Here is a 27,480-nt window from a genome sequence, read left to right as displayed (position 1 = left end):
CAGCCTTATTCAAAAAGGGAGGAAGACAAAAAAGAGGTAACAATAGGCCAGTCAGCTTAACATCCGTCATTGGGAAAATGTTAGAGTTTATTATAAAGAATGTAGTAGCAGAGCATTCAGAAATGTGTAATATAATGAGGCAGAGTCAGCACGTCTTCATGAAGGGGGAATCATGCCTGACAAATTTATTAGAATTCTTTGAGGAGATAACAAGCAGGGTAGATAAAGGGGAACCAGTAGATGTAATATATTTGGATTTCCAAAAGGTATTCAATTAGGTTCCACACATAAAGCTACTTAATAAGATAAGAGCCCATGGTGTTGGGAGTAGCATATTAGATAGACTAACTAATAGATGACAGAGAGTTGGTATAAGGGGGGGCATTTTCAGGATGGCAACCTGTAACTTGTGGAGTGCCACATGGATCAGTGCTGAGGCCACATTATTTACAATATATATTAATGATTTGGATGAGGGAAGTAAATGTACTATCACCTAGTTTGCGGAAAACACAAAAATAGGTGGGAAGGCAAGTGGTGAGGATGACGCAAAGAGTCTACAGAGGGATATAGACAGGTTAAATGGGTTGGCAAAAACTTGGCAAATAGAATATAACGTGGGGAAATGTGAGGTTATGCACATGTGAGGTTATACATATAGAAATAGGGGAGTCTTGCTAAAACTATACAAGGCATTAGTTAGACCACACCTAGAATACTGTGAACAGTTTTGCTCCCCTTATCTGAGGAAAGATATATTTGCATTGGAGGCAGTCCAGAGAAGGTTCACTAGATTGATCCCAGGTATGGAGGGATTTTCTTATAAGGAGAGATTGGGCTTGTACTCATTGGAGTTTAGAAGAATGAGAGGTGACCTTATTGAAGCATATAAGAATCTTAGGGGGCTTGACAGGGTAAATGCTGAGAGGTTGTTTCCCCTTGTGGGAGAGTCTAGGACCAGAGGGCATAACCTCAGAGTAAGTGGTCACCCATTTAAGACAGAGATGAGGAGGAATTTCTTCTGAGGTGGTGAATCTGTGGAATTCTTTACTACAGAGGTCTGTAGAGGATGAGTTGTTAAGTATATTCAAGGTTGAGATAGACAGATTTTTAATCAGTAAGGAAATCAAGTGTTATGGAGAAAAGGCAGGAAAGTGGAGTTAAGGATTATCAGATCAACCATGATCTCATTGAATGGCGGAGCAGACTTGATGGGCCGAATGGCCTACTTCTGCTCCTAGGTTTTATGGTCCAGACTCCAACCACCCTCTGGTTGAAAAAAAATTTCCTCGCATCACATTTATTCCTTTTGTCAATTATTTTGAATCTGTTGTTCTCTTGAGTGGGAACTATTTTTCACTATTTATCCTGTCCATACCTTTCAGGATATTGAATACCTCAATCAAGTCTCCTCTCAGCTGTCTTTTCTCCAAGGAAACCAGTCTCAACCTATCCTCACAGCTTCAGTTCTTCATCCCTGGAATCATTCTTCTGAATCTCCTCTGCACTCTCTCCAATGCCTTCACATCCTCCCTCAGGTATGGCACCTAAAATTGAACACGGTACTCCAGATGAGGCCTAGCTAGTGTCTTATACAAGTTCAACATGACCTCCTTACTCATGTATTCAATGCCCCTGTTAATATTCTTCTGTTTTGTTATATTACGTTTGGAAATTGGGGACAGGTTTTGTAGAAATTACTGGAATGGAATATAATCCATGATTGTGCAGATTAGTGGCCCGCAAAAGAATCAAGCTGGGTTTGACTGAACTGTTTGTTTCTTCTGTGTTCTGCCCCTATGGCTCTTTTTTATTGGTATATTCAGGAAAATGGAAATTATATAGTACACACAGACTGGTTTTGCAAAATATATAAAACCTATGTGAAGGACGAAACCTCAGAGCACATGAAGATTTAAAAAAAAAATTGAGGAATCTTATGGGGCAATAGTAATTTGGGGGCACCGAAATTGGGTTTCAATATTATGAAGCTCCTGGTGCAAGGAAGAGGTTGAGATCAGTTGAGGTTCTGGTGAAGAATGGATTGGTCTTTAACATGTTAGAATGTATAGAAGGAGGAAGATCAAATAGGACATTATGAATGTTCCCTCTAAGCTGCACGGCCCAGAAATTACCCTGTGGCAGACAAATAGGTGCACACAAGAAACGGGCCCTTTAAGATGTGTGCATGTGTAGCCACATGGTAACATCAAAGGGACTGTGCAGTGCAATAAACAGGCCATGCACAGTGAAGAAAAATTAGAGGGAAAATTGGACAATAATGACCCTATTTGTCTGGGAGGGGAGCCAGTGGGAGTGTTGGGGGGGTGGGGGTGGGGGGGCAGTGGCTTTCAGACATGATAACATGGAAGTAAGGTTTTCCTAGACAACCTGCGATAATTAAATACAGAATTCATTTAGTAGCTTGCTTGGATTTACCACATGACGCCACGCCTGATTGGCAGGTTGGGATGGTATGTCAAACATCGTGTGTACGTGGGAGGGTAAAGTTAGACATTGTGGAAGGGCTGGGGGTCAGCTGATCATGGGGATCCAGACTGTACAGGTAAGCTTTTTAGGCCTAGGGGACAACCTACTCCTCCTGACCCACAGGTAGTACAAATAAAAGACACTCATGGATCCTTTTACCTGTCGGTATTCCAAAGGCCCAGGAATCCCAGTTTCCATGTGTGAGAAATAGAAATGTTGTTAAAAGGGAGGTTGATGTCCAGCTTAAAAAGATCCAAACTTAAAAAAAAAGGACTTTAGTTCTCCATTCCTCTACATGAAAACACATTGCTTATTGTGTCAGCTTTGTAAAACAATGCATCAGCTTTACCTGCTGTGGGTAGAACCCTACACCAGGTTGCCATAATTGTGTCAAAGTATTTATTATCAGAAGTGATGAAGTTGGAAATTTTCTAGAGGCAATCTGGCACTGGAGATTTGCAAGCACTTGGCAACCAATCCACATATCCTCACCAACAGCAACTAAATTTTAATTGCCCTCGGGTTGATATTTATTTACAGCAGTAGTTCTTGTGGGTCAGATCAGCTTCAAAATAGCTCCAGTTTTAACAATGCACTGTGTATGCACTGTCATTATAAAATGTCTAATGACTGGCAGTAAACACTGCCATGAGTTCTTTGTGTTAGGGTTATTATTTTTTTTAAATTCTCAGTCTCTGAGTCCAAAATCCACCACATTTGAGATTGGAACCTGTTTTTTGTTTGGGTGGGCAGTGAGAAATGGGAGAGCAAGGGAAATAAATCATTTCTCAAATCACGTGTGTATTTTTAATAGAGCACACTCTGAGGGCAAATCCCTGTTTGTGGAATAACTGAGACCTCTCATGCCATGCCACATTGTTAAGAGAGTTATCCAATTAGTCCCAATCCACTACCCTCCCCCCATCCCTCACCCCCAGTTCACTTCCCATCGCTGTTCAAATTATCTTTTGCAAGGACATATCCAATTTTCTTTCAAAAGTCACTGTTGAATCTTCCACCCATCCCTTCAGACAGTGTATTCCAGATCATCGTTCGCTGTGTTGGTTTTTAAACTTCGCATTCTCCTCCTGGATTTATTTTCAATTATTGAAAATCTGTGACCTCTACTTACTGGGCTTTCTGCCAGTAGAAATAGCTTCTCTCCATCTGCCCTATCAAAACCCCTCATGGTTTCGAACATCTCTTTTAAACCTCCCCTTAACCTTTTCTGCTGTATGGACAACAGCAAAAAATTATATTTATAGGAAGTGCTGGAAAAAAACTCAGCAGGTCTGGCAGCATCTGTGGAGAGAGGAACAGAGTTAACGTTTTGAGTTGAACATGACTCCCCTTCTGAAGAAGGGAGCAGAGTTGAGAGCAGGACCTAAATTCAATGGCCTCAGTCTTCCCAATATATAATTGACAGAAATTTCTGCTCAATCGTAGGAACAAGAGAAATGGGAATAGGAGTAGGCCATGCAGACTGTCGAGCCTGCTCCGCCATTCAAACAGAACACAGCTGATCATTTACCTCATGTCATTTTTTTTCCACTATCCCCATATCCATTGATGTCATTAGTATCCAGAAATAGATAGTTTTATGTATTGAACACGTTCAATGACTGAGACTCCACAGCCCACTGGGGGAGAGAATTCCAAAGATTCACCATCCTCAGCGAATCCCATCTGAGCCTTAAATAGATAAATACTCGGATAAGCGGTCTGATACTTAAGCAATTATGAGGAATCAGGAAAGGTGGTGGTGAGATAGAGCTGGGTATCGTCAACATACATGTGAAAACTAACACCCTACATTCTAACTGATATAATAGCTGTTAGCTGGTGGAATAGTGGTAATGTCACTAGACCAGAGGCCCAGGAAGATGGGTTCAAATCCCACCAAGGCAGTTAGGAATTTAAATTCAATTAATAAATATGCAATACAAAGCCAGTCTCGGTAATGATGACTGGGACAACAATCATTGATTGTTGTAAAAACCCAACTGAATCACAAGTACCCCTTAGGGAAGGAGATCTGCCATTCTTACCTGGCCTGGTCTACATGTGACCCATGTCGTCAAGGGGCAGCATGTAAATGAAGAATAGGGGTAATGGTGTGGGAGCTGGAGGGAAGCCTTTGCAAGAAATTCACTTAATTATTCTTTCATGTAATGTGGGCGTCACTGGCAAGGTCAACATTTTTACCAATCCCTAATTGCCCTTGAACTGAGTGACTCTTAACTGCCCTCCCTTTTGCCAATCACATTTCTGTGGGTCACATGTAGACCAGGCCAGGTAAGAATGGCAGATCTCCTTCCCTAAGGGGTACTTGTGATTCAGATGGGTTTTCACAACAATCAGTGATTGTTGTCCCAGTCATCATTACCGAGACTGGCTTTGTATTGCATGTTTATTAATTGAATTTAAATTCCTAACTGCCTTGGTGGGATTTGAACCCATCTTCCTGGGCCTCTGGTCTAGTGACATTACCACTATTCCACCAGCTAACAGCTATTATATCAATTAGAATATACCCAGGTGAGAATTCCACCCAGCTGGCTGACAGTGGAGAGACATTGGAGGAGGATGGTGTAGTCAACCATATCAAAGGCTGCAAACAGGTCCAGGAGGATGAGGAGGGAAAGTTTACCTTTGTCATAGTCACATAGGATGCCTTTTGTGACTTTAAGAACTGTTTTGGTATTGTGGCAGAGGCAAAACCCTATTTGGACAGATGCAAACATGGAGTTCCAGGAAAGATGGGAATGGATTTGGGAGGTGACAACATATTCAAGGACTTTGGAGAGGAAAAGGAGGTTAGAGTTGGGGTGGTAGTTTTCCAGGAGAGTGGGGTCAAGGGTTGGGTTTTGAACAGGGGTGATGGCAGCAAAGTTAAAGGAGATAGGACAACACCTTAAGAGAACCGTTAACAATGTCGGTTAACCTGGTGACCAGGAGGGGAAGTTGGGTGGTCAGCAGTTAATGGGAATAGGATCAAGGGAGCATGAGGTGAGCGTCATGCACAAGTTTAACTCTGAGAGGCCATGAAGGGTGAGAGGAGAGAAACTAAAGAAAGATGCGAGTTCAGGGCTTGGGCAGAGAGCAGCACTATAGGAAGTCTGGCTCAGTGGGCTAATGGAAGGGAGGGACACAGCTGATTAGATTTTAATCTTTGTGACCAAGAAATCCATGAGCTCCTCATACTTACAGTTGAAGGTGACTGTAGAGAAGGCTTTAAGGAGACAGTTTGCAGTAGAGAAAAGATGCAGGGATTCTCTTTGCTTTCCGGGATGATCTGAAGTTTCTCATCTATAGTACCATTCTCATAAACATTCTTGGCACTCTCCTCGTTGGTTCTGATTGATCTGATATATGATCTGCATTGGTGTGTAAAGTGCGTAGGACTCTGTGATGCTTCAAACAATGCACATCAGTAAATTAAACTTTGGCTGTGTTGTATAATACTGTGCCTGTTGTAAGGTTATTTGTTGTCTCACTAAGAGGTTTGTAGTGTTGAACAGTAACTGTTTATTGGTAACACATAGCTAGGTACATCTCCGAAGCACAGCCCTGACTAGGTGTTGCCCTTATGCTGGCTTCGACCAGACTCTCTAGGTCACGTCTGCTCTACGTACTAACCTGTCTGCTCTGCGTGCAGGTCTCTTGTCATATGACTCTTTACATCACATAGTAGATGGCAATGGTCTCTAGTCCCACATTAATCCTTGCTATGCCAAACACCCTTATACCATACCCACCCAAGTCTTTATCCAACATATTTGCACAGCAATCTTTTTTTTTACGTACTACCCCACCTCCACTCCAAAGTCTCCAACTTTATATATTCAGACAGTCTGGAGGCTTGATGGTTGTCCGGATCCTGTTCTAGTCACACTTAGAGAAGTGGTGAGCTTAGTTGCTTTGGGCAACCTTTTTAGAGTGGAGTTGAAATCATTGTCATCTGTGTTTCTGGCACTTCGGTGTCTCCATCTGATTTTCTTTTTGTGCTCCTTGGAGTTGAATTTCTCCTTGTCAACAACCTGTTTGTTTTATTAACAGCAGCACATGGGAGGAAGTTGCTCAATGGCACACATTTCGGTTTATATGTACACCACTTTTTTTGTTTCAAACTATTTTTGCGACTAAGAGAGAAACCTTAAATTCCCTTTAGGAAGGGAACTTAGCCACAGGCTCCAGCAAGAGTCGAACTCATGACCCCTGGTTTATGAGACCAGCGCTCTGACCACTGAGCCATGGAGCCAATTGAACAAGCCTGTTTGTTTTATGTGGACGCCCTGCATTTGTCCCATTCATTCTGAAGGGAACGTCCACTCCATTGATTCATAAAGTGGACTCGGGTTTTCTTTTTCTGTGGGTCCTCCATGACGTTCCTGGAAATCGACCTTTCCAAAATGGAACCTACGTTTCCACTTGTTTCATAATTTCACCCAAATATTTGTTTACTCTCTTATTTTCCCATTCTTTTTCAACCTCAATAGTTTTTTGACTCAACTCTGGTGGATTCAATTGTTTTTGTTTGAGTTATCTGCAGAACTCTTCTACAAATTTAACAACTTCACCTGGGCATCCAGTTATTTTCAAAACATTTATTCAACGGTCACTGACTGCTCCTTAGATTCTTTCAATTCATTCATTAAATTCGCAGTCTGTTTCTTAGAATTTTCCATATCTGCTTTTAAAGTCTAGATTTGCTCTTCCACATTGCGCATCTCATCTTTCATGTTCTTCAGATTGGATCCAAGTTTAAGAATTTCATCAGTCTTAGTTGTTAATTCTGCATTCAACCAGCTATTCTGATTCATCAGCAATTCCTCCTCCAGTTCCAGGCATTTTTCATCATACTTAATGAGACTTCTGATACTTGGAATTCATCAAATTTCTAATTGAAGATCTATCTTCATTGAATTTGTTTCTACAAGGTTATCCTTTAAGTGTTTCAAGTCCTCTTTCAAGTGTTCTACTTCCTGTGAGCGACACTCCAGTGTTCTCATCAGGTCTCATTTTTCATCAGCAAGCTCATCTTTGGTTCGCGAGCATTGGTTCTCTGTATTGAACAGTTCTTCCTTAACAGGGCCTGATTCCTCTGTGCTATCCTCCAAGCTCACGTCCTGTAATTTTACTTTGGCTAATTGGTTCTGAGCCTCTTCACGCTCCTTCATGAGTGAATTTCAATTGGGTATGTTGCAGAAGTGGAAGAGAATTATTTTTCTGACTGTCAAGTTGGGGCTGCAAGTTTTTGTACTTTTTGTTGCCCCTGTACATAAGAATTCTCCATCTTCTCCTTTTCCTCATGCAGTTCCAAAACTATGTTGTTCTGTGATGTTTTTATTTTCTTAATTCTTTCAACAGGAATGTACTATAACTGCACTCCCTCTTCGAATGCCTGGGTGTCTGCAGCTTGGCATTTTCCTCTTGTGATCTTTCACTTCGCAGTTTGACCTCTGTACACCTTCTCATCACTTTTTCCACATGCTCATCCTTTTGATCCACAGCTTGATCAAACTTGCTTTTCATTTCTTCATACACCCCTTTAGAAATGTAATGCTTTTCCAAGTTCTCTTCCAAATGTCCAATTGTTTTCTGCAGCTCTGCAGTCTCTTTCTTGTGCCTCTTGGCTTCCTTCTGGAATATAGAACATTGCTAAGTATTCTGGTTCTTCCGTTCTTTCAGTGTGACATTAAATTAATTTTGCTTCTCTTCTTTATTTTCCTGAGGAAGAAACTTTGACCTGAGGGATCCTTGGATTGTGTGAAGATCATTCAACAAGTTTCCCCTTTCTTTACAAAGCTCAAAGGGGAGGCAATGGTGTAGTGGTATTGTCACTAGACTAATAATCCAGAAATCCAGGATAATGTTCTGGGCAACTGGATTCAAATCCCAGCTGATGGTGGAATTCAAATTTAATAAAAATCTGGAAATAAAAAGTCAATGACCATGAAGCCATTGTTGATTGTTACAAAAATCCAACTGGTTCACTAGTGCCCTTTAGGGAAGGAAATCTGCTGCCCTTACCTGGTCTGGTGGTTGACTCTTAAATGCCCTCTAGGTATGGGTAATATGTGCTGGCCTGGCCAGTGATGCCCACATCCCATAAACAATTAAAAAAATGTTTCCTCTTTAATTTCTTGTAATTCAACTGTCTCCTTGACTTGGTTCTGCTGTTCAAGCCAGTCTTCATGATGTTGAAGGTTTATGTGTTCCTTTTGCATTTGATCTTGAAAGGCAATCAGCTGTTCTTTCAACTGTTTATATTCTGGTTCAGCTCTTGACTTCTCACTCTGCATTCCAGTGCATTGTTTTGTCGCTGTGGATAGTTCCAGTACAGCTCTTCCTGAAGTAGTATTCAACATCTTTTTTAAATTCCTCATGTTTTCACAGGGGCATGTATTGAATATTCAAAGAGATTTTCAGGGCAGCAAATCTTTTTGAGCACCTTTTCTGCCTGCTCTTGTGCCTGGCTGTATTTCTGGCTGAGTTCTCCCAACTCCGTCTTTGATTTGCCAACAATGGAATTCAGAGTTGTTATTTCCTCATGCTTTTCTAGCGATACATGCTGATTCTTCATATGACTCAGATTTTCGCTTGTTGCATTTTTCTCAATATTCAACCTTTTTTTTCTCTCTCAAAGCCTTTTTGTACTGTCATGATGCCTCAGAAATTTGTTTGTTCAAATCTTGAACCGTTTGGTTCAGTGAAAACTTTAGTCTATCATACCTGTTGAAAGGTACATACTCTGCTTGAATCTTGTGTTCGAAGTCGTCAAATTCAGCTCTGATATAAACATTTTCCAATCTTATTTCTGTCCTTTCTTTATCTACCTGCAGCTTGGAACGTTCTACAACTCTGCCTCCAATCAGAGCTAGTTGGCTCAGCGCTGTCACCTGTTGTTTCAGTTTGGGTAATGTGTCAGCATTTTCCTCGAGATTTATTTCTAAGCCCTCTGGCTGGTTCTCTGCCTTCCCTTTTCCTCCACACTAAACTCTTCAGCTCATGCGTTCCATTGCACTGACCTGGTCTGCCACCATCGTGTGGTTTGTTTGGGTATTGTCTTTTGACCTTTCATCGCCTATTGAGGGTGTTCTATCCCTCCCTTTAAGCTCTGTGCACTCCACAACTTGAAGATTAAAATACTTGTCAAAGGCTTTTAATATCTCATCAAAGCTGGCTGAGGACCCATTAATGTCTTGTATTGGGATCACTTCATCAGTAAATACCTCAAACAAGTATAAAAACATATTAACTTGGTCTTTCTCTGATTTCCTGATGCACCACGATTCTCTAAAAACATTTTTTTCTCCATGACACCCAATTTTGCATCTGGTTTGGCCCTTGCATGAGTCCAAAGCAGTCTGGTAGTTTCAATTTACCATCCATAGCTGTTTTTCATAATAGGGGAGCACATCTTTATTTTTCTTCTTCCAGGATTACCTCCTCTTCCTGTGCTTGTTGGGTTTTGGAGGGTGTTAGCATCTAATAAGTTGTGTTTAATGAATGTTAAATACCCAGTACTTGATGGTAATAAGGTGAACATGTGCTGGGTGTTGATTTGCTAATGACGCTCAATTTGTATTTAAGGGAAAGCCAGCCACAGCCTGTCCACAATGTATAGTTAATAAGAGTTAAAAAATGGTTTCCATTTTATACCCACCTTTGGTCAGGTTGAGCATTCGGCTATATTTACAAAAAAAAATAAATAGATTACATCTTGCTTAAAAAAATCACAGGCTGTCTGCAGTGGCTGACCGAGGGGTTCGTCCAGCCCAACTGTCTGCGGCTAGGTTTGCAGCCGGTTGTCCTTGGAGAGGGAGCATGCAGTGTCTGCCGGCACAATAGAGGCCTTTTGTGCCTGGTAGGCACCGTGGGAACTGGGGTGCTTTATTGATGCTTTTTCACCACAATTTGACATTTGTAAGCTTCTTTTAACATTTGACTTTCTATTTGCAGCATCCTTTAAGGGGTTGCTTCTTGATTTGTCCCTCGTTTTACTAATTTAGTTTAATTGTTTTATCAAACGAGTTACACAAGCTGTCTGGTGTGTTAGAGAGGAGAAGACAACTCTGTAGTGAGCAATACATCTCGCTTCTAAGCATCCTAGTCTCTGTATCTCCTTCACATCCAGGCTTGCGAGTTGGCCAGCAGGGGGTTTCTGTTAGCACCTTGGAAATATTTTAAAAAATTAGTGATTTTGTAGGAAATCTTCAAATAAGTCGTTTGGACCAGCTACTTGCCATTTTTTTAAGCCTGGGGAAATAAATTTGAAGCCAATTTTTTAGCCTTCAGCTTTTAATTTTTTTCATTCATTTGAGCTTGGCTGCCATGTGGTGTGGCGTTGCCTCTGGACCTGGACTGCAGCGTCCTTCCAGCTAACCAATCAGCATGCTCAGTCTGATTAGTGCCCTGATTAGTTTTAAAAGGTTAGTTCAGCATTTTAGTGAATTTTGCTCACCCTTTTTGTGATCTGGCTAGGTCCCTTATCTCTGCATTCGATCAGTTTTGGCTTTTGCTCATTCTTTTGTGGTCTGGCCGGGTCCTGCATTTGATCAGGTCTGGCAATGGAGCTTTCTCAGGTGACCTCCAACTACATCTTCAATTTAGACACCCTTTTCACAGGTCAGACTGCAGTTTCTTTACTTCTTCATGCCTTGAGATTCGGAATCCTCCTCCAGCCTCTTTGAGATTTTGGGTTCATTCTTTAGCTGCCACCATGTTGTAAGGTTGTTTGGTTTCTCCCTAAGAGGTTCAGAGACTTGTAAGGTTAATCAGTAACTGTTTATTGGTAACACATAACTATGTACATCTCCAAGGTACAGCCCTGACTTAAGTGCTGTCCTCATGCTAGATTTGACCAGACTTTCTAAATCTTTCTTTTATGCTCCCCCCATCCCCACTAGAGCTATACCTTGAGTGCCCTACCATCCATTCTTAATTAGCACATTCATTTAGATAATATCACCAACTTCAACACCTATGTGTTCTTTTGTTCTTTTGTCTGTAACATCTTTTGATGATCTGTTCCTATCACTGCTTGTTTGTCCCTACAACCACACCACCCCCCTCCACTTCTCTCCCCCCACCACCCCCCCCAACACACACACACACACACACACACACACACACACACACACACCCCACACCTTAAACCAGCTTACATTTCACCCCTTCCTTGGATTCACCTAGTTCTGTTGAAGGGTCATGAGGACTTGAAACGTCAACTCTTTTCTTCTCCGCCGATGCTGCCAGACCTACTGAGTTTTTCCAGGTAATTCTGTTTTTGTTTCTAAATCATGCCTGGTCTACATAATAACCTGTGTGCAGGTATATTGACGTGTGACTCTTCACACTGTGGGTGGTACTGTTTGCCAGTCTCACATTAACCTTTGCAATGCCAAACACCCTTATACTGCAGTGGCCTCTGACTTTTATCTCTGATCTCTAATGTATGACTGCCTTAAATGGTCATTAACCTTCTAAGCTTGTGTTGATGATGCTGGCAGAGTTCTTTGGCTGTTCTGCACTTTAGTTATCTGTTTTCCTCTTTCTCTTGTCATGGGGTCACGTGGATTCTAGGAGATGGTAAAGCCTGCGTTCAGCCATAATAACACTGACAAAAGGACAGCCTGGATTGTCTTAATTAATTGAGCTTCACTCCTACGTCAGCGCAGCATCTTGTTCCCAACTGGCATGGCCATTTTATTTCCAGTCAGGATGTAAATAGAGACCAATTGATTGATTAAAAGCAAAAAACTGCGGATGCTGGAAATCCAAAACAAGAACAAAAATACCTAAATAAAAACAAAAACAAAAACAAAACAAAGGATTACTTTTACCTCTGTGGACTCTTGCCTTCCAGTGTTATGCTGATGGGAAATGAAAATGTTGGGATACACTTCAGTGCTGCTTTGAGGTTTAAGTGACTCAGATCTAACCACCCGCCTCCCCACTCCCCCAAACACGCACCCCCCTCTACCCACCCCCCCACCGCCCTCAACCTCCCATTCCATCCCACCCAATCTATGGGGGCACGCTCGCATTACTGAGATGAACAACCTTCCTGGACCAATATGTGAATCAACTCTTTGCTTATTTGAGAGATATTTTAATGCTGTGACAGCACTCATATTGCTTGGGTCAATCCTTTGTCAACTTTCATTTATATGTACCAGGCAAAGATGTCAATCTTAGTGCTGCAAACCATCATAACCCTAGTCACAGAAATTGATAGCCATGCTGTGTAAATTTGACCCATGATTGCATTCAGGTCTTGCTTCCTATATATTTCAAATCACTTTGCCATAATCTGGGTTGCCAACCCTCCAGGATTGCCCTGGAGTCTCCAGGAATGGAAGATTAATTGCCAGGATGCTGCTGCAAACAAAATTTGATGCTTTCTTTCAGTTTCTTTGAGCAACTCCATTAATTAGTTATAGAAATACTAAAAAATGGGGTGAAAGGGAAGCTGTCTGACAATTTGGGGCCATTGGAGTTGGGAGGTCATATGATGAAGTCTCCAGGAAGGTGTCCAACTAGAGTTGGCAACACCAGCCATAATGTGTGTGCTTACCAAACAGATGTTTTCATAATTTGATACTTGGGAAATGCACCCAACTGAGAGGCTAGTGCTGAATTATAAATCTGACGCTAATAAAGTGGTCTTCAATATTTACTCTGGAACATGAGCTTTGACTATGTTTAGCCCTCCAGCACATGCAGTCTTGTAAAGGTTGAGGTGTTGGAGTGGAACACATTGAAGGGATCAATTGTGGTGCATTTTATGTCTCTGGCAAGTCACGCTCAACAAATCTAGCATTTAACATTTGGTGACTGCTCTGTCTTCCTTTTTTGTTTCCCCTTGGGTCAATCTTAAGGAGTCCAGTTTGTGATCTTAGGCTGTGCTCCAGAACATGAGTGTTTTCAGCCTTTGTGGCTTGATAGAACAAAATTGTTAATCATCACCAGTAATGTGTGGGTATACAAGCTAATGACATCTGTGGTGTAAACGTGTCTCCTGCATATGACTGGGGTATTGTAAATGAGCAGCAAGTATTTGGTTACTTATTCATCTCTTCCCCACAAAAGCAAAGGATTGTTTCTCAGCAAACAAACACAAATGCTGCCTTTTACAGACACTGTGACTGGGCAGTCAATGGTGATATGTGGCGACATTATGTTCAGCCCCTCAGGGACCAAATATCTCGACCCAAACTTGCACACGTTTTCATTCATTGTGGCTCTAAGATAACTAATTTGGACAAAAGATTTTCTAGTTACACTATCATGAATAGAGGTCAAGGTGGTACATAATCCAACAACTAGGCCTTTGGTTATACATTGGAAAGACAAATTGCTTGTGATCTATTGTACTAAGGTCAGTAGGGGACTAGCAATAAAAAAGAGGTTCAGATGGTTTCAGATTTTTTTTCCTGAGGCTTTTAGATGTGAGAGTGATTGATAATGTCTTTATTGGTTCTGACAGAAACAAAACTAGATATTGAATATTTTACGCAGGGAATGTTTGAGCAGCTTGGAACTTCCATCTGTCAGACCACTGCTTATCAGCTACCTCCCTCGTCTTGGGTCAGTATCATTTATGCAGGCAGCCAGCCAATATGACAGGGTTATTTTTCATCTCCATGTATAGAAAATAAAACAAACAATGATTCCTTGCTGATGGTTTCATAAAATTGTTGCTTTGTTGGCCAGGTGGCAACCAATAGGTTTTCAAATGGAACCCTAAAATGGTTACTGCCAGAAAGAGGCCTTTCAGCCTGTTAGGCCTGTAATAGCTCTCTTCCAGAGCATTCAAACAGGCACATGAACATACAAATTAGGAGCAGGAGTAGTCCATTAGGCCGCTCAAGCCTTCTCCACCATTCAATAAAATCATGGCCGATCTGATTGTAACCACTCGCTTACCCCTGATAACCATTCACCCTCTTGTTTATCAAGATTCTATCTACCTCTACCTTAAAAATATTCAAATACTCTGCTTCCATCGCCTTTTGAGGAAGAGAGTTCCAAAGGCTCTCAAACTTCTGGGAGAAAAAAAAAATCCTCATCTGTCTTAAATTGGTGACCCCTTATTTAAAAAAAGTAACACCTGGTTTTAAAATCTCCCACAAGAGGAAACATCCTCTCCGCATCCACCCTGTCAAAACCCCTCAGAATCTTAAAGGTTTCAATCAAGTCACCTCTTACTCTTCTGAACTCCAGTGTTTACAAGCCTATCCTGTCCAACCTTTCCTTATAAGACAACTCATCCAAATCTGGTATTAGTCCAGTAAACTTTCTCTGAACTGCTAATGCATTTACACCTTTCCTTAAATAAGGAGACCAATACTGTACACAGTGGTCCAGATGTGGTCTCACCAGTGCCCTGTACAACTGAAGTATAACCTCCCTACTTTTGTATTCAATTCTCCTCACAATAAATGATAACATTCTATTAGCTTTCCTAATTACCTGCTGTATCTGCATACTAAACTTCTGCAATTCATTCACTGGGACACCTAGACCCATCTGCATCTCTGATCTCTGCAACCTCTCACCACTTAGATAATATGTTTTTTTTATTTTCCAGCCAAAATGTAGCCTCCTTATGTCCTCTTCACAACTTACTTTCCCACCTATCTTTTGTGTCACCTGCAGATTTAGTAACCTTATCTTTGGTCCCTTCATCCAAGCTGTCTTGCTTGTAAAAAGTAAAAACTGAAGTCCCTCATCCATGATCTTAACTACAATGACCATGTGGTTTCCCTCTGTGAGCCTGAGCTTGGGAGAGTGGGGGTGCTGGTGGGGACAAAAATCAGCTCTGGTCAATGATCTAGTGGAATGTCTTGTGGAATAAGTTGTTAATCCTCATCCTGTGAGTGACTACCTGGATGAGGAAATGGGAGGGTTTCTCAAATCCATACAACTGGACCCAAAGAGAGGAACCCTCTTTAGGAATGGAAGAAAGGGAGCTCAGTCAAATTTTATCTAATGGTCTTATAAAGCACTTAGGCCATTTTACTACATTAAAGGTGCTATATAAAAGTAGGTTCTTGTTATATTTGCCAGCTAGCTATCTGTGGTCTGAAACTAAGTGTTACATCATCATCCAGATCCTAAATCAAAATCGAAATCTTAAAAACTACTGATGTTGCCATCTTCATTTAGTATCAGTGCACATTTAACAAATCACAACCTGGATGCTGGAGCACTTGTTTCAAAGTTCAGTTGGTAACAAACTAGAGAGTACCCGGGAACTTGGGGAACCTATAGTTCTCCGTGGACCTTCTCCATAGCAATGCCTTGGCCAATCAGAGTTGAATTGCCAACCAGTCAGCAACATTTTCTCCTGTAGTATAAATTGTTGTGACTGTTTGTAATTTGGCATTCTTGCATTTGTCCTGATGAGTGTAAGATGAAAAGCTTCGACAACTTGTCTCTTTCTTTTCAGCAATATTCAACCAGAAAAGAATTAAGAGCTTCAAAATATGCTCTCAATTGATCTGCCTTTTCAAGTAAACTACAAATACAAGCACCTCCTATGTCAGGGGAGATGGTCTGGAGGTTTCTCTTACTTAACCGAGATATAAAATTGTGGCCATATTAATATAAAGGTGATAATTTGTTAATTTGCCCAATAAATCTTTTGTGTAAGAGTTCATGTCTAATCAGGCATATGGTTAGAGTCCTAGAACAAAAGAAGATGGGTGCAGTTTTTGGAGGTCAATCGTCTCAGTCCCAGGACATCACTGCAGGAGTCCCTTGGGGTTCTGTCCTAGGCCAAATCATCTGCAGCTGCTTCACCAATGACCTTCCCTCCATCATGAGGTCCAAGGTGGGGATGTTTGTTGTTGATGGCAGTGTTCATAATCATTGGCAACTCCTAGTGCTGAAACAGCCTGTGCTTGGATGGACAAGACCTTAGCAACATTGGTACCTGGGCTGATGTGTGGCACAACTGTTGCTTGCCACTTAAGCACCAGGCATTGACCACCTCCAGCAAGAGAGAATCTAACACCCTTCCCTTGTCCTGTTCCCCTAACATGCCTGAGCTCACGGACCTACACTGGCTCCCGGTCAAGCAGCGTCTTGATTTTAAAATCCTCACCCTGGTTTTCAAATCTCTTCATGGCCTTGCTCCTCCCCATCTTGGTAATCTCCTCCAACCCCTCAACACCCCGAGGCATCTGCGCTTCTCCAATTCTAGCCTCTTGTGCATCCCCCACTCCCAAGTTTAATTGCTCCACTAGGTGGCCATGCCTTCAGTTGTCTAGGCCCCAAGCTCTGGAATTCCCTCCCTACACCTCGCTGCTGCTCTACCTCACTGGCCTCCTTTAAGATATTTCTTAAAATCCATTTCTTTAACCAAGCTTTTGATTATCTGATCTAATATCTCCTTACATGTCTCAGTGTCATACTTTGTTTTTATTAATGCTATTGTGAAGCACCTAATTGGGACATTTCATTATGTTAAAGGCACTATAAATATTTATTGATATTCATGTTGACAATCATTGACATTACCATCACTGAATCTCCCACCACCAACAACCTGGTATTCCAACTGACCAGAAACTGAACTTGACCAGTCATATTAATACTGTGGCTGCAAAAGCAGGACAGAGGTTGGGAATTCTGTGAGTAACTCACCTCCTGACTCCCCAAGACCTGTCCACCATCTACAAGGCCCAAGTCAGGAGTCTGACGGATACTCTCCATTTGCCTGGTTGAATGTGGCTGCAACAACACTCAAGACACTCCACACCATACAGGACAAAACAGCCTGATAGGCCGGCACCATCCACTGCCTTGATCATTTATTCCCTCTATCGCTGGTGCACATTGACAGCGGTGTGCACCACCTACAAGGTGCAATGCAACAACTAACCAAGGGTCCTTCTTTCTTTCCCTCATTATTTTTCTTTCTGTACCTATTCCATATTACATTCACCTATAGTAATTAAGGCGTGCTCCCTCTCAGTCCACCCAAAGTGCTAGATGGGGTGCCAAACAAACGGAAATAAAAATACCTGGAAAAACTCAGCAGGTCTGGCAGCATCTGCAGGGAGGAGCACAGTGAGTGTTTCGAGTCCGTATGACTCTCCTTGTTCAAGGCCCCAGATGAACTGTTATCCTCGGCGCATGTTAATCAGCTTGCGCGTTCAGCAAGAAACTTTAAAACCTCAAATTTGCATAGACAAATGTAACTATGGGTCATGCTGTGAGATGGCCCAAACCAGCAAAACCTGAATCAGTAAGTTTTATAACACATGATAGAAATGTGGTGAATCAATTATTCAAACACTTCCCTCTTACAGTGTGAACAACAGTGATCCAGGCACAATTAGTTAGACATTACTGGCTTCGACCTCCCTCTGTCACTTTCCAACTGTCACTTCCTGCTATTATAGGTGGGGAAAGGGGGAGGCCGATTGAGAGCGAGAGGGTCCCCCCTCACCCAAGTTTTCCACTTGTTCTTCCAGAATATGTGTTCAGCGGGTGTGGCCATTTGTGCATATGCATTCAGTTAACATTTCAAAGTTATTAGATAGTAGTTGTCCATACAATTGGCTCGGATTGTTTTCTGTTGGCAGTCAAATCCATTGTTGTCTACATTTACCAAACTGTTAGCCAAAAATAACACACTCTAAACTGCGTTTTCTGAACTCTGTGCTTTTATGCTTTTATCCTGTTAATGCCCTTTCCAAATATTTTTTTATAAAAACAAGAACCATCCTCATCTTTCTTAGCCAAAGGCTAAGGAAAGTTTAGTGAACAGCACATGTACAATGGAGAGTGAGCCTCTGCAGTGTGGGCTGTCCTGCTGTCCCTCTGGCCGCTGGGAGTAGTTGCACAGTGTGAAAGCAATTGAGCTATGCTTGAGGCAGATGGGAGCTGAGCTGTACTGACCGCCACAGAGGCAACTGAGCTCTTCATAAGTAAGGGTAGATTGTCCCCATAGAATTCCTTTCTTGCAAGCACTGACTCTCTGTCAGGTGATTTTACAACTGCTGACAAGCACCCAGCCAAGTACCCATTTTAAAAAAAACAGACCTGACCTCCATTTATATAACGCTTGTCACCGCCTCGAGTGTCCCAAAGTGCCATACAGCCAATGAAGTATTTGTGAAGTTTAGTCATTGTTGTAATGTATGAAATGTTGCAACCAATTGTTCTATTATTTGTCCATGGGTATCGCTGGCAAGGCCAACATTTATTTCCCATCCCTAAATGCCTTTGAGATGTGGCAGTGAGCCTTCTCAAACTGCTGCAGCCTGTATGGTGCAGGTACACCCAGTGTTAGGGACAAAGTTCCAGGATTTTGACTCGGCAACAGTAAAGGAACAGCAATTTATATTCCTAGTCAGGAAGCTGTGTGACTTCAAGGGGAACTTGCAGATGGTGGTGTTTACATTGCCTGTTGACCTTGTTGTTCTAGCTAGTAGAGGTCACAGGTTTTGAAGGTGCTATCGAAGGAGGCTTGGTGAGTTGCTGCAGTGCATCTTGTAGATGGTACACACTGCTGCCACTGTGCTTCGGTGGTGGAGGAAGTGAATGTTTAAGGTGTTAGATGGGTTCCAATCACGGGCACATAAAGGTCCTACAAACAGTAATTTGATAATCAGATAATCTGTTTTTCTGGTGTTCGTTGAGAGATCAAGAACACCAAGAGGACGCTTCTGCTCTTCCATGATCTTTTACACCCAATTGAAAATGATTTAACTTCTTACCAAAAAATGGCACCTCTGACAGCACGGCACTCCTTCGGTACTACACTGGAGCGTCAGCCTAGCAAATGTTAGTATCCTCTTCAATCGTAAAAGTCAGTGCAGCAAGGTCCCATCCAGTTCTTACATGGCAAACATACAGTTGGTAATTGTCAGAAGTAGAAACCCTTCTTAATATTTTGTTTCTTTTATGACCAGAAGAATTATAGACAACTAATGCTGAAATCAGCTAATTCTACAATGACTGGGAATCCAATTGAATTGGACACCTCTGGGCTGGGTACAATGCAAAGTCTTCCTTTACCTAAAAATCATTTTAGGAATTTGCAGCATATGGTTTTAGCAGATGCTGTACAGTTAATAATAAATTTGTCACTGCTGGGTCAATTGTGTAACATGATATCACTTCACAAAACACATGATAGGTAAGTGAGAGGCTATTGTCCATTGCTGTGGTCCTGGCATCCACTTGAAAAGAACAGAATGGGAAAACAAGGCAAGCTCCCAGGTGAAAATCATTATATTTTGTAAAGAATATCATGCGCCAGGGTGTAGATGAGGGAACTCAATATGAAACTGTGACTTGCATGTATCACTTGCTATAGAACTGTAGTAAATAGGATACGAGAGGCTAGGAGATATGGTATTTGACTTTCTTTAATCCATTCTTGGGATGTGAGTTTCACTGGCAAAGCCAGTGTTCATTGCCCATCCATAATTGCCCTTGAGGAGGAGGTGTTGTGCTGTGGCTCTTGAACCGCTGCAATCCTTCCTGTGTAGGTACACCCAGAGTGCTGTTAGGGAGGGAGTTCCAGGATTTTGACCCCAGTGACAGTGATGGAACAGCGATATAGTTTCCAGTCAGGATGGCGTGTGGCTTGCAGGGACACCTGCAGGTGGTGGTGCTGTTCCCATGCCTCTGTTGCCCTGGTTCTTTTAAGTGGTAGAGGTCGTGGGTTTGGAACATGCTGTCAAAAGAGCCTTGGTGAGTTGCTGCAGTGCATCTTGTACATAGTACACACTGCCGCTACTGTGAATTACTGGTGGGGAGTGTGAATGTTTAAAGTGGTGGTAGTTATCTAGAGGTCTGGGCTAATAGCCCAGAGAGTGAGTTCAAATTCCACCTTTGCAGTTTGAAAATTTTAACTTTTTAAAACAAAAAGTGAAGTAACAAATTTAAATCTAGAAATAAGAAGCCTGCATCTGTAAAAGGTCAGGAAGTTGCTAGATTCTCATTTAAAACCCACTGGTTGATGAACCTCTTTTCTGGAATGGAAATTGCCATCTTAATCTGTCCAATATGGGGCTAATATCCAATGTGACCAATCAGTTGCTTCAAATTGCTACCCAGTGCCTCAAGAAGAAGGTGGGCCATTACCATATATCCAGAGCATCTAGGAATGGGCAATAAATGCTGATGATGCCCACATCCTTTACCAAAATCAATCTTCAGTGAGGAACTTTAAGTCATTATCAAGTGTACTTTGAAGTATGTGAAGTTACTGGTGGCTGTCACCTGAGTCTCTATAGCCATGTGTGTTTTCTGATTGTAACACTTTAGCATGTATTAAATCATTGAAGCTATCCAATTAGGCCCATATCCCTCCCCTTTGATGCCCTTATAATGTTTAATAAGGGAAGTGGAATTTTCTTAAGTTTTATGGCTTCCAGTTCCACCCCTGTTTCTAGCAGTTCATATCCAAACCACCCATTGCATGAGGAGAAAAATTGTCCAAGCCTCTCTTTGTTCATTTTGGAAAGCTTATGCTCCCAGTTAGTAACCAACTGACCAGTGGAGATAGATATTGAAAGAGTTAGAGTTTAAGGACATAACAGAACAAGCTATCGCATCTATGCACAAGAGCTCCAACATTGGCCTAGTCTCTAATACTTGCCAAATGCCTTGACTGAGCTGAAAATTAGATGGTTTACGAGAGTTTATTTGAGAACAAAATGGTATTGTGCATAATGAAGGAAGTTTATCCAATACTCCATAGATTGTTCAGAGTAGAGTTGCTGTTTTGGGCTCAATCAGCGAATCTGGATGCAAATTGCACTCAGAATTGTGCTTTGTCGAAGTGATGTTATAATTAATATCTGCCTTTGAACCAGCACAATAGGGCAGCGTATTAGAATGTAGGTGTTATTTCTTTTTTAAAAATTTGTTCATGGGATGTGGGCATCTCTGGCTAGGCCAGCACTTATTGTCCATTCCTAATTGCCCGTGAGATGGTGGTGGTGAGCTGCCATTTTGAACCGCTGCAGTCCATGTGGTGTAGGTACACCCGCAGTGCTGTTAGGGAGGGAGTTCCAGGATTTTGACCCAGCGACAGTGAAGGAACGGTGATATATTCCCAAGTCAGGATGGTGAGTGACTTGGAGGGAAACTTCCAGGTGGTGGTTGTGTCTGTTGCCCTTGTCCTTCTAGATGGTAGTGGCTGTGGGTTTGGACAATGCTATCTAAGGAGCCTTGGTGAACTTCTGCAGTGCATCTTGTAGATGGTACACACTGTTGCTACTATGCATCAGTGGTGGAGTGAGCGAAATGTTTGTGGATGGGGTGCCAATCAAGTGGTGGCTTTGTCGTGGATGGTGTCGAGCTTTGTGAATGTTATTGGAGTTGCACTTATCCAGGCAAGTGGGGGGTATTCCATCACACTCCTGACTTGTGCCTTGTAGATGAATAGGCTTTGGCGAGTCAGGAGGTGAATTACTCACTGCAGGATTCCTAGCCTCTGACCTGCTCTTTAGCCATAGTATTTATGCGGCTAGCCCAACTCAGTTTCTGGTCAATGGTAGCCCCCAGGATGTTGATACCATTCTCCTTGCATTAAAAAAAAAAAATTTTGATATATTTTAAGAGTGGTAAGCTCGTGCAGTTTTTTTTATTATTTGTTCATGGGATGTGGGTAACACTAGATAGGCTAGCATTTATTGCCCATCGCTAATTGCCCTTGAGAAGGTAGTGGTGAGCTGCCTTCTTGAACCGCTGCAGTCCATGTGGTGTAGATGCTTTCAATAATGCTGCTGAAAGTTTATCAAAAAGTAAGCATTTTTAATTAATGTCAATACAACAGCTGTGAGTAACTAATTTTAAATAACTGAGAAAAACTACTGTTATAGAGTTGATCTTCCAGGCAACTTTTCTTGGTGGACACATTTAACTATATTTACAAGACAGGAGCAGCAACTACATGTGTGCATCAAACTCTATAACTAAAGAAGAACTCTTTCCCCCAAAGATTCTCCATGCTGTGAACTCAATGGTTTACACAGATCATGTGATCTTACAACACAGGATAATTCTTAAAGCTGCAGTCTTACATTTATCCAGACTATAATTACTACATTCCTCCCCCATTTAACTTTTTTGTACATTTTTGTATTTACAAGGATATTTATCTCATGACATTACAACATTTAGACAGGTCATGAAATTACAAGTTCAGTCTTTCAGGTGGTTTCCTGATCCGTGTGGAACGTCACAGCTCCGCGACTTACAATTCTTTTGCAGGAACCACATTCTGTGGATGGGTCCAATCATAGAGCTTACTTTACCAGGTCACCACTTCGGTCCTCCACCGAAATTCTTTATGTATGCTACTTCTCCAAGAGTAAATTGTCGCTCATAACTATGCAAATCATGAGTCGCTTTTTGGTTCACTGACTTTTCTCCACCATCCCCCTCCAAATTGGGAAGTATCAGGCTGAGTCCTGTTCGAAGACAGTGCCTCAACAGTAATTCTATGTGTCTTCTTCTTTCTACCTCAGAATTTAGTTTCTGCTTTCTTTTAGACTCTACTGTCAGCCAGACTTCTCTTGGATGCAATCTCAACTTGTCTTAGTTCAGTAGTTGAGCTACCCATGACTTCATTATCTACTCTCTTCGTGGAAAGTTCTATAACTTTTGCTTTAAAAGCCTCTTTGGCTTCATTCAACTGATTCTTCAGCTCTTCTGTCTCCTTATTGTATCTGTTGGCTTCCTCCTGGAACCTTTGATATTGCTGTTTCTTCTCTGCAAACTGGTTCTTCAGTTTGTCCAGAGGTGTTAAATTCTTCCTGTTTCTCTTCATAAATTTTAGAGGCAAAAACTTTGACCTAAGGGATCCTTGTCGAGTGTGAAGGTCTTTCCACAGGTTTTCCTTTTCTTTTCGAAGCTCACTTACTTCATCTTGAATTCTGTCATTCAGCAGAGTCTCCTTGGGTTTCTTCTGCTGTTCTTCCCCATGTTGTTGTTTAAGACGATCTTCATTTCTTCAGGTTGCTGAATAGCTACACAGTCCTTTTTCATCCTGTTGCGGTCCTTGGACTCTCCAAGCTCTTTCTGAAGTACCTTGCCTTGTTCCTTTTCCAACTCAGGATTTCATCCTGCTTCCTTTTGAAATCTCACTGGCCAATTAAGATTAACTTCCCTCAACCAATTTCGACTTAGAAGGCTTGTTCCTCTGCCTTCTAATACCATCAATGCTGGTAGTGCCAATTGGTGTCTATAGTGAACAAGTTATTCTGGTGATACCTTTAAACTGAATTTCTTTACTTGTATACTTTTTCAACTTGGCAAATGTTTGTTCCAAATTTAACTGTTAATCATCTTTATTTAAATATCTGAAAGTGTGTTCTCCTATTACAGTGGTAGAAACACCCATGTCTATTTCCATTTTTAAGGGTTTAACCATTCACTTGCACTGTGACAATAATTGGCTCTATCTTCCCAATTTTCATGTTGAATAATGAATAAATGTCAGAATTGGTTGTTTCTGGCTCTGCTACACTATAGGCTTCATTGGACTTTGATTGTCGCCTAGAAGCCTGTTTAAATCTCACTTTGCAATGTTTCAATATGTATCCTCTTCTGTGACAAAAATAACACTCTACCTTTTTAAATTGCTGATCGTTAGTATGATTGTTCCCATGTTGATAAAAATTAGTTTTCAACTTTGCTGTTAAGCTGTTTCTTCTAAGTTTACAGTTAGCGGGGGCTGTTTCCCACTTCGCAGTGGAATCTCAGCTTTACGCGCCACTTTTGGCTGACTGTTCTCGCCTAATTAGGATAACGGTGCCATTTTGTGCACTTTAAATCGCGTGTGAATCACTTGCAGCATTTACCATCGCCAGCGTTATTTCTAATGCTTTCTTAAAATCAAGATTCACTTCAGCCAGCAGTCTTCACTGAATAGATTCCTGCCGCACACCACAGACCAAATGATCTCCGAGCACATCATTCAGGGTTTCAACAAAATCACAACATTCCATTTAGTTGTTTTAATTTCGTCACGTAGGTAGCAATGGTCTTCCCCAGGGTTCTATTCCATGAATTGAACCTGAACCTCGGCATTGTGACTTGAGGGCTTAGGTTAAAAATGTCCCTTAATGAGGCCTAATAATTAACTGAAGGTCTTCAATCTGGGGTACTGGAGGCCATCAAGTTTCGAATTAAACCATAGGTCTTGCTTCCATAAATACTCGGGAGGATCGCTCTCCTCTTTTCCTCTTTTGTGATTTCGTTGCCTTGAAAGAAGAACGCAAGACGTTCTATATATTGAGACCATTCGTCTGTGGCTGGTTCAAAAGGATCGATTCTGCCAAACTGTGGCATCTCGGATGAGTATATCATCTTTTCTTTTTGATTATCTTAGATACTCACAATCACTTGGTGAGGTACAGCACCAGATCTGATTTATCCTCATCACCAGTTTGTTATAGAATTGATCTTCCAGACAACTTTTCTTGGTGGACACATTTAACTATATTTACAAGACAGGAGCAGCAACTACACGTGTGCATCAAACTCTACAGCTAAAGAAGAACTCTTCCCCCAGAGGTTCCCCACGCTGCTAACCCATTGGTTTACAGAGACCATGTGATCTTATAACACAGAGTTATTCTTAAAGCTACAGCCCTATGTTTATCAAAATTATAATTACTATAACTACTTAAAGTATTAAAACTTTACAGTACCCCATTGGAAAGTTACATTGTACACTAATGTTTTCAAGTAAATTATTTTTTAATGCTTAAAACTTTTAAAAGATGCCTATTAGTGGCTGTCACTCATATTGCAGGGGTGGCACAGACAAGTTGTCTAGCCATTTTTGTTAGGCGGGCCAAGCATAATTGGGGAAATGCATGATGGAGGTGGGAGAGGAAGAGAGCAAAAAAATAACAGGACAAACTTCTTAATGACCATGAACATTCTTCTACTTTGCTCCTTTATTTTGATTTTTTAGAAGTTGCTTGAGCAAAGTGGACCATATTAGAGAAACTGACTCGAAGAAATGGCTGAGCCTTAGGAGCATAAGCTGTTATGACTTGCATCCATAAACTGACATACAACAAGTCCCACATACACTCAAATTCAGAACAGTGAAGGCAGCTAACGCGGTAAAAACAAAATGTTGAGATGTTAATTATGTCAAAATGGTTTGATTTTATTCGCTTCTCTTGAAAAAGGGTGTTCCATTTAGAACCCTTTGCCTTTGTTTCTGGTGTTGTAGCCACTAGTGGGATGGTAGCCCAGTGGTTACGTAACTGGACTAGTAACCCAGCGGCCTGGGTTTAATGATTTAGATCCAGAGACATGAGTTCAAATCCCACCATAGCAATTTTAGTTTTAAATTCAGTTAATTTAATAGATCTGAAATTTAAAAAGCAGGACTCACGCCATGTTGTAAAAATCCATCTGGTTTACTAATGCCATTTAGGGAAGGAAAACTGCCATCCTCACCCGATGTGACCTATATATGACTCTGGACCCACAGAAATGTGGTTGACTTTTAAGTGAAATAGTTTAGCAAGCCAGGCAGTTGTCAAGAAGCTGGTTCGCTATCACTTTCTCCAACTTGTTGGATAATAAACGCTGGTCTTGCCGGTGATGTGTGCATATTGTAAACTAATTTAAAACCTATCAGGTTCTGAGGTACATTCCCAGCTGATCCCCTGTGGGTATTTTAATCAGCTGACTTCTGTGGAAACCATGCATTAGTTGTTAGAGACAGGAGTCAAATTCACCACAAAGAACACATGCAAATCTTGCTCAGCTAAGAATATTTCTGTCTAACACTTGTCCTGTTGTCTTCTGATTTAGGCAATTATATCTATTATATCTTATCCCTTTTCCAGCCTGTATGTAAATGACACCTGCTTTGTTATGATAATATTAATATGGGTATCTCTCTGAGTAACGTATTGTCTAAGGAACGTTGTAAAAATCCAACCCTGCTGGAAACTACTGTGCTTTGTGTGTGTTTGCCTCTAGAAATCATTAGATTTTGCAGTTAGAGGAGAACTGGAGAGGATGAGAGCAAACACAGATGACAGGAAACACCACACAAAGGATATACCACAGTCTCATTTCAAAAGAAAAATGGTGTCTGAATTCTTCAGTCTCTTTTTTCTCTTCTAATCCCATAAAGTTTTATCATTTCATATATTTTTCCTTCCCCCCCACCCCCCCACCTACGTTTTCACTTAACATTTGTCACTCCATCTAATTTCCTACTAAAGCAAAGTACTGCATATGATAGAAATCTGAAATAAAAGCAGGAAATGCTGGAAGCACTCACCAGGTTTAACACCATATATGGAGATAAATTCAGGTAACATTTCAGGTGGTTAACCCATCTCTCTCTCTCTCTCTCTCTCTCTCTCCCCCCTCTCTCTCTCTCTCTCTTTCCCCCCCACCCTCCCCCTTTAAGATACTCCTTAAAACAGATCATCACCTCACCTGCTTAATATCTCCTCAGTGTCAAATTTTGTTTCACTCCTGTGAAGTGACGTGGAATGTTTTATCTATGTTAAAAGCGCTATATAAATGCAAGTTGTTGTTGCTGTGATCTAATCTTATGTGTGCATGCACTCCCCGTCAACTTTTATCCATGCCCAATTTAAGAAGGGGGACCACCACCCCACCCTTATTAGGGATGGGCAATAAAAATGCTGGCCTAGACAGCGATACCCACATCCCGTGAAAGAATAAAAATAACCTTCCCCATTTTACACCCACCACCAAACCCCCTCCACCTCTGACCCCCAGTGAGATGCTGCAGCATTACTACTGACTGGCGAGTGTTCTTTTTTCATTCTCTAAAGTCTGTCTTTGCACAAAGGTTCAGATTGAATGGGTGGCCAGGAGGCCGCTCAATAGTGTAATGAGAAGAGGGTGAGATTGGGTTAACCATATGGGAGAGGTGGGGAGAGACCAGAACATTGATATGACCTACCCTCATAACCTCCCGAAACACTTCACAAGCAATGG

General features: G+C 41.5%; 1 protein-coding gene and 1 non-coding gene across 4 annotated transcripts in view; one reads left to right on the top strand and one right to left on the bottom strand.

The window, feature by feature from the left end:
- Positions 1-27,480, top strand: part of gypc (glycophorin C (Gerbich blood group)) — an 84,977-nt gene that overhangs the window by 47,467 nt on the left and 10,030 nt on the right. For all 3 annotated transcript variants that reach the window (XM_041200558.1, XM_041200560.1, XM_041200559.1), the window contains exon 2: positions 1,386-1,538. In XM_041200558.1, the coding sequence (XP_041056492.1) occupies positions 1,517-1,538 (22 nt within the window). In that variant the 5' untranslated portion in view covers positions 1,386-1,516. The remainder of the gene's footprint in view (positions 1-1,385; positions 1,539-27,480) is intronic.
- trnam-cau lies at positions 6,679-6,751 on the bottom strand. Its single transcript has one exon. It is a non-coding gene; the product is annotated as a tRNA-Met (tRNA).

The sequence above is a fragment of the Carcharodon carcharias genome, chromosome 12 (assembly GCF_017639515.1).
Source record: "Carcharodon carcharias isolate sCarCar2 chromosome 12, sCarCar2.pri, whole genome shotgun sequence".
In the NCBI taxonomy this organism is placed as follows: domain Eukaryota; kingdom Metazoa; phylum Chordata; class Chondrichthyes; order Lamniformes; family Lamnidae; genus Carcharodon; species Carcharodon carcharias.
Note: the sequence above shows the minus strand (reverse complement) of the source record. Positions and strands in the feature narration are given on the sequence as shown.